At 36.8% G+C, this 13,764-nt stretch overlaps 1 protein-coding gene across 2 annotated transcripts; it reads right to left on the bottom strand.

Moving 5' to 3' along the window:
* Positions 1-751: 751 nt before the first annotated feature.
* LOC148886641 (tubulin-specific chaperone cofactor E-like protein) lies at positions 752-12,720 on the bottom strand. 2 transcript variants are annotated; one of them, XM_089017265.1, is made up of 10 exons: positions 12,635-12,720; positions 11,438-11,501; positions 10,651-10,793; positions 9,624-9,763; positions 8,708-8,889; positions 8,383-8,639; positions 6,972-7,098; positions 5,532-5,648; positions 3,855-4,201; positions 752-1,624 (listed from the first exon to the last, which is right to left on the bottom strand). In XM_089017265.1, the coding sequence occupies exons 3-9, from the start codon at positions 10,781-10,783 to the stop codon at positions 3,856-3,858; spliced, it is 1,302 nt and encodes a 433-aa protein (XP_088873391.1). In that variant the 5' UTR covers positions 10,784-10,793; positions 11,438-11,501; positions 12,635-12,720; the 3' UTR covers positions 752-1,624; position 3,855. The 2 variants fall into 2 exon arrangements, with proteins under 2 accessions (XP_088873391.1, XP_088873390.1); XM_089017264.1 differs by lacking the exon at positions 12,635-12,720 and adding an exon at positions 12,210-12,270 and having other exon boundaries at positions 752-4,201.
* Between the last annotated feature and the right edge of the window lie 1,044 nt (positions 12,721-13,764).

Below are 13,764 nucleotides of genomic sequence, written 5' to 3'. Positions count from 1 at the left end.
CTATTCAACGAGGCATTTTGTCTGATTTTACCAGTGGTGGGCCGTCAGGGCCTGCAAGGCCATCGCTGCTAGCCTAAAAATATCTGAATCACAGTCAAATTCAAAAAGTCTTGCCCCCAGCCACTTCAATTCAACAACATCTTGGGACATTTGCGATGATACCTCCCCCAGGTTTCCGGCTGAAATCGAAAACGTTTCTATTTATCGTTGAGAACCAACAGAGGAGATTGGGGGGGGGGCTTATTTTCAACTGGATACCCGATGCAATCCGGGTCAAGGAATACGTATACATCTTTTGGGGAACCTATCAAGCCTGACCTTCACAATGAAGGTCCAAGGACCGGATACCCCACGCTGGTGTCACCCAATCCATGGATTGAGGAACGGGCCACCCTGGTTCACTTCGCTTTTGGCCTTTTAGCAATCTCATTCTATATGCACTGAGTTTTCTTGCAGAAACTCAAGACTTCCTGCCCCCCAGGCCTCACCCCCGTGACTCCTTTCTTTGAATCTTACAATATATTCAGTTGAATCGCTCTCCATGACACTTCATAATGCATCTGAGCAGCCGACATATTTGCCATAAGTCATCAACCAGACCTGAAGAACATAAAAATGGCCAAAACCCAAAGACCAGAATGATTTCATAATGGAGGTGAACACTTGAAATATCTCCAGGACTCAACATCAGTCCATCCCAAAGATTGGAGGATGGTGGGGCGGTACACAAAACAACCCACAGGTCTAAGATGGGTTCAGCATTTATTTCTTCAAGAGAAGACAAAGCTAAATTATAGCATTGTGAAAATGGCATCATGATCACGATTGACAAATAGAATCACAATTTTTTTTTCAATCATCGCTGACAACAATGATCCAACAGATATAAATTAAAACCCCTGTAAAGCACAAGTGACCCCGGCATAGCACAAGTGAAACCATTAGACACTGGCGGCTGGTTTACAATATTTGAAATCTAGCTTAAAGGACAACCGACCATTTTTTGTTTCCTAACTGACATCAAAAAAACGTTTTATTGTGTCTAAAATACCCAAAACACGCAGGCTGATATTTTTAGTGAAATGCAAAACACCAAAAAAAATGACTTAAAGTGTCCCAAAACTGCCACAAAATGAGCTCAAAACTGGGCAAATTCAGAAAGTCCCGCCCCCTTGTTCATGACGTCACGCCAGGATACTCCTTCACAAACTGCCTTGCTCCAGAATCAAAACAATGGCTTCAGACAGTTCAGATTGGGAGAAAATGCTTTCTATTTACTCATCCAGTTATGAATATGATTCAATTAGTTCTGAAGAGGAAAGCATAAATGTTTGCAATCGATTAAAGAGGTCCTTCCGTATCCTTTCGAGCCATCTGGACTCCAATGTAGCGCCGAGAAAATGCCCAGGATGGTGCACAAGCTCAGTTGGAAATGGGCTGATTTGTCCCCTGGGAATTTGTGTCAACTACTATCAAATAGTAGTCTTGGTGCAACACACAACGATTCACAATCGCATTATTTAAGTTGTTTTCCTTCTAATCGCTCAGAAAGTCATTTGAAGTGATTTTACAAATTATGGACGCAAGGTGTCGGTTGTCCTTTAAGTGAGGGTGTAACTTCTTCCTGTGAAAATTTACCATAAGAGTAATTTTAGCCCCTAAAACTACAAATATATTAAAATTTGTGTGTGTGTTATTTTTAGGGCGATAATTCAAGCACGAGTACAAATCAAGATTTGTACAAAATTTTTAAATGCACAGTGTCAAGTGTCACATTTTTTACACATTTAAAAGCAATAAACAATAAAATAAGAATACACCAACACCATATGGCAAACAATTCATGTAACATCCCATAGTAGTGTTTGACAAATGCAAGCTAACGACGTCCGACCAAACCTCAACTACATTTTCAGTTTGCTGCCATTTCGGGACATCTTCAAACGTTGAAGTTCCGTGAATTTTTTAATGCGATAATGAGCGTATAAATAAACCAAAATACCAGCTAGCTGTTCGGTTAAAATTTGTCGGAAAAGATCGGGTGTTTCATCCAAAAATCAAATGTTTGTATTGATGTGGGCAGTGTGAGTTTTATGTATTATTATATTAAGATTATTATATTATGTTTATGTATGTGTATCTATTAGCTAGCGAGCTAGCTTACTATGTATCTATTTGAATTACTTCCAGGTTGAGTGAGCACTGGCGGATGTGGCTGCCGCTGCTCACACACAGAAACACTTATCCTGTGACTGTAAAGTGTCCTTGACAGTTTTGAAAGGCGCTTATAAATTACATTATTACTATTATTGTATGTATTGTAATGAAATTTATTATTATTATTATTATTGTTTATTGTTATTATTTAGCATTTCTGAAATTTCAGGAAATTGTTAGGAAAGATTACTATTTTGTAATTTTTTGATGGATACATTTTTCGGATTAATATGAATGGCGCTTTGCCATTATACAGTTGCAGTTCGACTCGCCTCTCTTTGAGCGACGGTTTTGCCAATAGAAAAAAACCACCCAGAGCGACTGTGTAGTGGAAAAAAAATATAAAAAAAAGTAAAAAACATATTAAAAATGTAATTTCCGACATATTGACTCAAATTAATTTTCCCGTCGTTTGATTTCCAACGTGAGTCCGTGGGAGAGGTCAAGACCCCGCCTCCTGTGAAAGAACGGACACTCGAGGTGTCGGGTTTTATGCGGGTGATGGAAGAACGGTGGCATTCAGTTAAATGGACGTGTGGTCAACGCCCTTCCCCCCCTCCCGCTAACCCGCTGATAGATACGAAGGAAGTGACCTGGCACTACAGTGGGTGTTTGGTTACCATCAAGTCTGGGATTCTGCAGTAAGGCAAATTATGTTTTTTTCCCTCGTTTGGGTGCCGATAAAGCGCTGGTCCGACCTCTGGCAATTTTTTCCCTTCCACAAGGGGGCTGCATTTTCCTTTTTTCCCAAGTTAGTGCTTTGTTACAGTCTTTGCTGTTGCTAAAGCGCTATATAAATCAATATGCATTTATTTTACTTTTGTACAGCTGCCCCCATTTCACGCTCAGATAACTCCAGACTTACATAACTTAGGAATTAACTCTTTTTTATGATGAAAACAGATAGTCTAAGTTACCATCAAGTCTGGGATTCTGCAGTCAGGCAAAGGATGTTTTTTTTTCTTGTTTGGGTGCATATAAAGCACTGGTCAAGCCTTTGGCCATGTTTTTCCCTTCCACGAGGGGGCAGCGTTTGCCTTTTGTGCATGTTAGCGCTTTGTTACAGGTTCAGCTGTTGTTAAATTGCTAGATAAATCAATATGTATGTCTTGTAATTTGTACAGCTGCCCCCATTTCACACTCAGATAACTCCAGACCCATATAACTTAGGAATTAACACTTTTTTTCTACTGAAAGAAGATAGTCTAACACTGTATTGAATGTTTATGTAGTCCTAAAACTCAATATTGTGTGGGTCCTGCAAATTGAGTGAAAATGACAAAAACCCTGGCAACTGGAGTGGATATATTTTTGTAAATCGTAAGCACCTGAGCAAAAAAACCCTTTTGCCGTAAACATGTCGAACCATCTGAGTCAAAATGACAAACAACTTTACGATCGAAACATCATTAATTTTTCATCCCGGGTTAGTGCGTAAATCTCGATGATCGAAAACCGTTGAGGCAAAGCAAGCAAAACTCACAAGGCCTTAGCGGTTTTTGGTAAACACGGTGCAACCTAGCCCCAATATTTTCTTGCATAAACTGACAAATTCAAGTCAAAGATAATCCAGTTAAAGTGTTCATTCAGCAGGCCCTGTGAACCCTCCCAACCCCGAAAAAAAACAACAGTCCTACCTCAAAGATGTGAGGAGCTACATCGGTTTTTCACCTTCGGAACTATGAGGATCTCATCTCCATCTCGGATACTGTACGAGTGCAGTGCCCGGAAGCCGCATTTTAATTCCTCCGGTCCGAAGACGGCGGACATTTCCCGGTTGATGTAGAAGAGCCGGACTCCGTTTGTGGGCAATTGAAGAAGCGCCCTGAGTTGCTTCTTCAGTTCGCCCACCGTTTGCTCCAGGCGGAGGCTGACCGTCTCCACCCTATCGCCCCAGCGGACGTCCACCATCGTGGAACGGGGGCTCAGGTCCACGTCGGCCAACGGGGCCAGTTGGCCGTATTTGGAGACCAGCTCGTTGTATCTGTGGAAAGCACACCGGGATTTATATTTTTTTAAATAGAAAAAGCGACAAGCTAGCTCATACTTAGCGGCTTTATCAATTTATGCTAATTGATTGATGTGAACATGCTAGTCGCATTAACACGCCCAAATCAGACTAATTCCTGATCCCTGGGCTATTTTGACGCAAGCATTAAGACCGTGTTTTATAATTTGTGAATTAACCGCAAATTTTGTCTCCTTTAACCCCTTCACTGCCAGACAATGTGCAAAAATATGTCCACTCCACTGCCAGTTTTTGTCATTGCCATAAATAAATATAAATATAAATATAAATATAAATATAAATATAAATATAAATATAAATATAAATATAAATATACCAATAGCAATACCAATACCAATACCAATACAAATAAAAATAAAAATAAAAAAATAAATGAAATAAATAACAAATTTAAAAAATACATAAACAAATACATAAATACAAATCAATAAATAAAAGACCAAAAACTAAAACAAAAAAATAAATACAAATTAAAATAAAAAATAAAATAAGATAAAATAAAACAAATAACAAAATAAAAATAAAAAAATAAATGCAATAAATAACACATTTAAAAAATACATAAACAAATACATAAATACAAATAAATAAATAAAAGACCAAAAACTAAAACTAAAAAATAAATACAAATTAAAATAAAAAATAAAATAAGATAAAAGAAAACAAATAACAAAAATAAAAAAACAAAAAAACAAACACAAATAAAAATAAATAAATAAATAAATATTGGAATCAACAAATTTGGGGGAGGGGTGGTTGGCTGAACCTATCGCGGTACGGTGCTCCAGATTTTATAGAAATTCGATTGCATAATGGATCCAGCAGCATGAGACAGTCTGACCGCAAATCCATCCATCATGATCTACTGTCACATAAACAAATGAATACATAACTACATAAATAAATAAATAAACACATTCATAAATAAATACTCATAATAACATCCGACTCCATTGAGGTTTACGAACTGACGAAAAAAGTACCATGTATTTGAAATTCATATACCAAAAGGGAAAAAAAACTACTTGTGTATATCCGTTTTCCAATAAAAGAATTCCCAGTACAAAGAAGTCATTGAGCAGGGAGAGAGTGGAGGCATTGTCCCCTCCCTAAACCAAAGGTTAGTCCCAGTACCCCCTAACCCCCCACTCCTAATTAGAGACTACCCATTTGCTCACTCCGTGAAACTTGTTTTTATTACATAACAACCAATTTTGTTAACTTCATCTGAAACTTTTCAGGTCTGGTTCTGAAGCGCTAACAGGAATTGCGTGGTTTTCCACACCTGTGCGGGCGCTCCTGGTCTGGACATCCCTGGTAGTGCCGGATGAAGACCCTCTCGGCAGCTTCCTTGTCACTTTCGGACACCGCGCTCCCGTTTAGCATGAAGACATTTGGCAGCCTGAGCGGTGACGGTAATAAGTTAGTGATTTTGGAAATATGAAGATATGACGTATTACACGGCTGCGCGTAACGGTCTCTTTTCAAAAATCCATATGGACATGAAATATTATATAATCTATGGCTCGCAGATGGCAGGCTTTAGTTTGTCTTTTGGATGACATTACTGCGTACCAATGAATAATAATATAACAACAACAACAATAATAACAATAATAATAATAATAATAATAATAATAATAATAATAATAATAAATTTCATTTATAAGCGCTTTTCAAAACTCAAGGTCACTTTATAGTCACAGGTTAATTTTTTTTCTGTGGGTGAACAGCGGCAGCCACACGCGCCAGCGTTCACTCAACCCGGAAGTATCTGAAATAGATATAAAACTAGCTAGCTAATAGACAGCTAATAGCTAGATAGATAGATAGCTAATAGATAGGTAGCTAGATATCTAGCTAGATAACTAATAGATAACTAGCTATATAGCTAGCTAGATAGATAAATAGATAGCTAAGTAACTCAAATAGATAGAAAGCTAGATAGCTAATAGACAGCTAATAGATAGATAGATAGATAGATAGATAGATAGATAGATAGATAGATAGATAGATAGATAGATAGATAGATAGATAGATAGATAGATAGATAGATAGATAGATAGATAGATAGATAGATAGCTAACAGATAGCTAATAGCTAGCTAGCTAGATAGCTAGCTAGATAAATAGATAGCTAAGTAAATGTCTCCACTGCGAGACAAATAAAGGCAAATTCAAATCCAAATAGATAGAAAGCTAGCTAGCTAATACACAGCTAATAGCTAGATAGATAGCTAACAGATAGCTAGCTAGATAGATAGATAGCTAATAGATAGCAAATAGAAAGCTAGCTAGTAAGATAGATAGCTAGATAAATAGCTAGCTAAGTAATACAAATAGATAGAAAGCTAGCTAGCTAATAAATAGCTAATAGCTAGATAGATATATAGCTAATAGTTAGCAAATAAACGTTGAGTCGACTTCAAAAAGTGCCATCTAGAGAGAAAAAAAATATTTAAATTTGGAAATATGAAGATATGACGTATTAAGTATAAGCCATGACATAATGTACACATATTTACAAGCGCGCGCACATTACTAAATACGACTACTACTAATAACAACAAATAGTTCCTAACCAGAAGCTGCAATTGAAGGAGTTCATGGTATGGTTTGGTAGCGGTGGGGTCTTCAATGGCACATTTTCATCAAGCTAAAACCAATGAAAAAAAAAAAAAAAAAAAAAGTCGTTCCCGGGGCGCACCGCATGTGTTCAGGCTTACTGTGCTAAAAGGAGGCTGCGGCGCTCATGTTTGCCGTACGGTTGCAAGAGCGGAATGCCCATCACTTTGACTTCTTGGAGTTTAGGGAGGAAATTTAGCCTCTCGATGTCCTCCCACTTGCTAAGTCCTGCGTGACAGAACAACATGGTGATTTTTAGTGACTTCCTGACGCCGCACGTGTTTGCTCGGATTTTGTCAAGGTGTTATAGTGAAAACCAACAAGAACGTAAGTAAATGTGTTCAGTAAAAGAATTCAAATTGAAAACTAAGATATTTCATGTTATTTCCTTCTTTGCTTGGCTTTTATTTTGGAGTAGGACTCAACTATTCAACTAAAAGGTTTATGTAGAATAAATGAAAAATTGTCTTCCTGTAATCAGTCTTAGTTTTTTTTTCCCAGAATAGGGAAGTCTTTATTTCATTTTGACTTTTTAAAATTTGGTTTAAACTCATTTTTGAACAGCTTTTTGTGAATGATTTGTTAGATTGTATTTATTTATGTATTTATTGATGTATTTATTTATTAATTCATTTTTTATTCATTTATTCCTTCATTCATTTATTTATTAATGTATTAATGTATTTATTTATTTATTTATTGGTGTGTTTATTTATTTATTTATTTATGTGTTTATTTATTTGTTTATTTGGTTGTTTGTGTATTTATTGATGCATTTATTCATTCAGGTATTTATGTATTTATTTATGTATTTTGTGTATTTATTTATTTATTCATTCATTCTTTTATTTATTTATTTAGTTATTTATTTATTTGTGTATTTATTTATTTATTTATTTATGTGTTTATTTATTTATTTGTTTATTTATTGATTGATGCATTTATGGATGCATTTATTTAGGTATTTATTTATGTATTGTGTATTTATTTATTTATTTATTTATTTATTTATTTATGTGTTTATTTATTTATTTATTTATTAGTTTATTTATTGACTGATGCATTTATTGATGCATTTATTTATTTATGTATTTTGTGTATTTTGTGTATTTATTTATTCATTTATTTATTTATTTATTTATTTATTTATTTATTCATTTTTGTATTTATTAATTCATTCATTTGCTTATTTATTTATTTGCTTATCTATCTATTTCTGTGTTTATTTTTTAATTTATTTTATTATTCACTTGACAAAAAATAAAATGGACGTCACATTCGTTATCATTTTTTTAAAGTGAATTTGCATATTTTTGTTTTTATTTTTACTTATGATTTTTATTTTATTTTATTTTAGGTGTTTTCTTATCTATAATCATTTTGACTGTGATACACGCTCATCATCATTGCTTTTCTTTGTTGTCTCGCATTAGGACCAAGAAAAATAATCACAAATAAAAATCGCAATCTGAATATTGAGGAATAAAAAAATGGCACCCCTCTCCCCCTAACCTGAGTTGTTGAGATTGATGCAGCGTAAATTAGGGAAGAGGCGTTGCAGCGCCTCCCGGGTGTCACCCACGCACTCCACTCTGTTGTTGGCCAGCACCAGTTTGCTAAGGTTGGGGTACATCTGTCCGAACTTGCGCACTTCGCCCCAGTCGCGCAGGTTGTTGTCTGTGATCTGCAGCAGTCGCAGGGAGGGGCAAGACGTGCACGACTGGGACACGACGTGGTAGTCGTTCAGGCAAAGGAAGAGCTCAACCAACCTGAGGACAAATCGGGAGCATAGATGGTTAAACGGGGACATATTTTGGATGGATTCGTTGGGACTTACTCGGGGGTGTTTTGCGTGAGCGCGTGTACGGTTTCCCAGCTGATGTGCGTGTTGATAAGGACGAGACGCCGAACTTGGGCGAACACTTCGGTCATGCACGGGTCCAGCGTGGCGCCGCTCAGCGGGTTCATGCTCAAGTTGAGGATGTTTAGGCAAGGGACGTTGGAAACGATGGTACAGATCTGGCAAACCAGTCCAAACATATGAAGAAAAAAAACAATAAATGTGGCACTTAAAGTGAGGAGGAAATTAGGAGATAAACTCATTTGCTGGTATTCCCGAATTTATTCGGAAATTGAAAAGTGTGTCGTGGAGCGCCATTCCCGAATTTGTTCGGGTTGCTACCTAGGCAACCGTTATGTCATTTTCACGTGACGACAAGTGACAAAATGGCCGCCCTGGGATGGTTTAAAAAGAGCTGCCATTCCCAAATGTATTCTTTTTTTTTTCTCACGGGGGTGCAGATAAAGTGCTGGTCAGACCTCTGGTAATGTTTTTCCCTTCCATGAGGGGGCAGCATTTGCCTTCTGTCCATGTTAGCGCTTTGTAACAGCGTCAGCTGTTGTAAAAGCGCTATATAAATCAATATGCACGTACTGTATTGTATTTTGTATAGCCGCCCCCATTTCAAGCTCAGATAACTATAGACCCATATAACTTAGGAATTAATTCTTTTTTTCTGTTGAAAGAAGAGAGTTTAAGGTTTCTTCCGCTGCATTGAATGTTTATGTAGTCCTAAAACAATATTCTGTGGGTCCTGCAATTTGAGTCAAAATTACAAAAACCCTTGCATTGTTTTTATTCATCTAGTTATTCAGCTATCTATCAATCTCGCTGGCTATCTAGCTAACTACCTAGTTAGCTAGATAGCTATTTAGCTCCCAGGCTAGATGTAATAACAGGTAGTTTTGCGTACCTCGCTCCAGTCGTGGATCTCATTGTAGGAAAGGTCCAGCTCGACCACGTGGGCACAGAAAGCGGCGATGTCGGACTTGTCACCCGCCTTTTTGATGCCACAGTCGTTCAAGACGAGCACCCTGGGTAAGAACAGGCGACCTGCGGACGAGGAATGACAGGTAATAACAACAAGTTGACTGATGAGACGACAGATTTTTAAGACGTTTTGAAAATCTATTAGCCGGCTATCTTGTTATCTTGCTGGCTATCTAGCTAATTAGCTAGCTACTGTAGCTATTAGCTATATAGCTAGCTAGCTATTAGCTATCTATTCGCTAGGTATTAGCTCTTTATTCGCTAGCTATTAGCTCTTTATTCGCTAGCTATTAGCTATCTATTCGCCAGCTATTAGCTATCTCATCGCTATCTATTAGCTATATATTGGATTGGATTTGTCTTCATTAGTCTTGCAGAATATTAATTTATTGTTTATTTGCTACTTAGCTATCTATTTATCTATCTAGCTAGTTATATAGATAGTAATCTATCTATCTAGCTACCTATCTATTAGCTATATATTAGCTTTCTATCTATCTAGCTATTAGCTGTCTATTAGCTAGCTAGCTTTCTATCTATTTGAGTTACTTCCGGGTTGAGTGAACGCTGGCGTGTGTGGCAGCCGCTGCTCACCCACAGAAAAAAAACGTATCCTGTGACTGTAAAGTGCCATTGAGAGTTTTGAAAGGTGCTTAGAAATGAAATGTAGTATTATTATTATTATTATTATTATTATAGTAATAGGATTAAAACCAATAATATAGTATATATAATAATAATAATATATTATTTGTTATTCAGTTTTTATTGTTCTTTTGACTTCAAGATGGCGTCGCAAGAGTGGCTGCCTTTCCTGCAGCTCCCGTATTTTGTTTTTCTACTTCTTTCTTTCCTTTCCTCTTCCTTTCATAACTTTACTGCCGTGAAATGTAAATTCCTCCACTGCGAGACGAATAAAGGTACAACCAATACCGGGAATCGCCGCTCACCTTTGGTAGGCGACCCGGGAGGCGAGGGCAGCACCACAACACCCACGCCTTGGCCATACGGGAAGTTCTCCGTGTTGTACTTGTCGCTGAGGACCTGCACAAAGGTGCGAGCTTCCTCTCCATCGTGATCCATTGTTTTAGCCCTAAAAATGGATGCCGGACTCTCATCATCCATGATATCTCATTTAGAACATTTGAAATGATTCTTTTTAGTACTTGAATGACAGTTGAGGAACAAAAGTCAATGATTTTGATTGGCATTTATTTCCTCGGGGGGAAAACTTACTTTGAACATCCACTTGATCAGTGATGTAGCTCATATTACTTTAGCAATGGTAGCCTTGTAAAAGGCAGTAGGGCTCTCACGCGCACTATAAAAATAGCTCAAAGGCGCGATGGCATGAGTGACAAGGAAATGGTAACATGAAGCAACATGAGCAGACTGAGCAAACTCTGCCAGATGACCCGAACAACAGGCTACTTGTTCATTTGCAGCCTGCTAATTAGCAGAGATATTTGACGAGTTTTGGGACTCTTGCATAACAATCTTTATTGGTGATGTAGTTTGTTTCAATTTTGGCATCAATCATCAGACAATCAGTGGCAGTACGATGACATCACACAAACTGAATCTTTGTGTCTGTCCTGGGTGTGGACAGCCCGTCTATCTAATCCACCCTGATCAGGCCTATCCGTTTTCAGACAAATCATCTTTTATCGCCACAATTGCTCTAGTTTGATGTTCCTGTAAGAAAAGTTTCACACAGATGAACCAAATATTTATTACCTTTGATGTGGGCAGAGCACAGCAGAGCCGCTTTTCAACAGCGCGGTCCGATCACATGTCCCTGCTGAGAAGACACGCAAAAATGATGGAAAAAAGCAGAGAATGAGTGCTCAGAATGGGGAAATACGTACAAGAGATGATCAACTGAGAGTTTTGAAAGGCTTATAAATGAAATGTATTATTATTATCATTATTATTATTATTGTATCGTAATCTGTGACTGTAAAGTGTCCACGAGAGTTTTGAAAGGCGCTTGTAAATTAAATGTATTACTGTACTATTATTATTACTATTATTATTATAATATGAACGGGGTGCATTGCATATGAAGGCCACAAGACGGCGCCCTTGCATTTATAAACCTCATGACACCTCTAACGTAGGTAAATTCTTTAATATATTTTATTCAGACAAATATTTACCGGAATCTTGGCATCATAAAAACAATAAAAGAAGTGAAAAAGTCTGTGGATTTTTCAGTGTTTCATGTACTATCCAGAAGTGTTTTTCATACAAAACCACTTTTCCTTTCGGCTTTTCCTTTCAAGGAGTCGCCAGAGTTTTTCATACAAATATTAATTTAAAATATTCCCCTTTAATGTATGTATTTTAATTTTGACTTATAGTTTGGATGTTGTATGTTATTGAACGAGGAGAGTCACGTACACACTCGGGTTACGTCGAAGCTGTCGTAAACCGAGGACTACCTGCGTTTTTAAAAACAAAGACATAAAGACTATTATTTGACAACTACATGTACTTTCAAAGTCACCGTTTATGCCGAAATGTGCAACGAGTCATGTCGTTTGAGAAAAAAGCCAACATTCCTTCTTGCTCCCGTCGTCGAATACACTCGAGAAATATCAAGGTCACGTTGAAAATGATAAAAATTCTCAACGGGGTTCGGATGAAGTCCAATTTAAAAGGGTGATAATCCAAAAAAAAACAAGGTCTGGACTGTGTTGATAAACATTGTCAAGAGATAGTACGAGAACCTCATGTCATTTCTCAGCCAGTCAAACGACGGATAGAAAATGTCTTGAGCTGTGTTACAAGGATAGCGCTTGAAAATAACACATCCCGTATTTGACATGTCTTGAAATAACTTCACATTCAAGCGTCCGATTCAACAAGGTTTTAGCCTCGTACTATGAAAACTACATGATTATTTTTACTGGACGTTTTGACGGCACTCACCATGAACCTATCCGGATGCCACTCACTATGTTTTGTTTGTGTTTTCTTTACGCTGGTGGGCTGTCAGTGAATGCCGGAAGTGACGTTGCTTAAATGGGTGTCAATTTGAAATGGTTCCTCCTTGTGCAATTCTGTGAGGAAAAAAAGACGTCGTTGTTTAGTAGTTTAAATGAAAATATAATCACACGGATTAGAAAACATTCAATAGGTTGTTATTTTTTAATGATAAGTCTCATTCTACAGCCACGCTCATCGGTTTTTTTCATGTTGTCATTGGCTTCAAACTTCACATAATTTCAAAATACAACTAAAATATGTGAATAAATATGTTCATAAAGCTAAAAATCTAAATTTAAACCAATCGAATATTTTTATTGTCGAGCTTTCACTGAAAACCTGCGTTTAAAATGTGTCATTTAAATGGCGAGTCACCTTCTCACGTAAAATCGAAATACAACGAAAAACATGGCATTTTACAAACCATACAGATGATAATAATAATTTAGACATTGTTTTTATGAAATTCAAATACTGTAAGGAAGTCTTATTTACTGTATTTACAAGCGGTGCGCCAGGGTAAACCACGCCCACTTTGTTTGACGGAAATGACGAATTTTAAAGTTTTAATCTCGCGTGGCTTTTACGCAATTTCATAACAAAACATAACAAGTCTTTCTTGCGCAATTACAATACAATTTTGATCACATATATTTTAATTTAAAAAATGTATAATTATTATTTAAGTCAAATTTAATAAACTTCATCCACTCTCACTTTATTCGCAGCCCTGAAAGGGTGAGATGGAAATCATATACAGTATATGTATATTTCTTCTTGTTCATGTTGTCATTTTCTATTGTGATTGTATTTTGCTTTGCTGTTGTTAATCTGCCGGTGACACTCAAAATGAAATATTCCGTTTTTATTTGACCTAATGTTGCTTGGGAAATGTTTACAGGATTTTGATACATAATTTCCCCATTGTGGGACTATCAAAGGCTTTCTTATTCTTAATTAGAGAAACTGATGTAACTGACCTGCATAGGGACAGTTCGTAATGGACTAATCCCTATGATGTTACGTCACATTTTATAGATTGTATTTAATGGCAATGATACATAATAAATAAT

Source organism: Hippocampus bargibanti, linkage group LG16 (genome assembly GCF_051943395.1).
Source record: "Hippocampus bargibanti isolate YZ-2025 linkage group LG16, ASM5194339v1, whole genome shotgun sequence".
Classification (NCBI taxonomy): Eukaryota; Metazoa; Chordata; class Actinopteri; order Syngnathiformes; family Syngnathidae; genus Hippocampus; species Hippocampus bargibanti.
The sequence above is the reverse complement of the archived record's forward strand: the minus strand, read 5'-3'. Positions and strand labels throughout refer to the sequence as shown.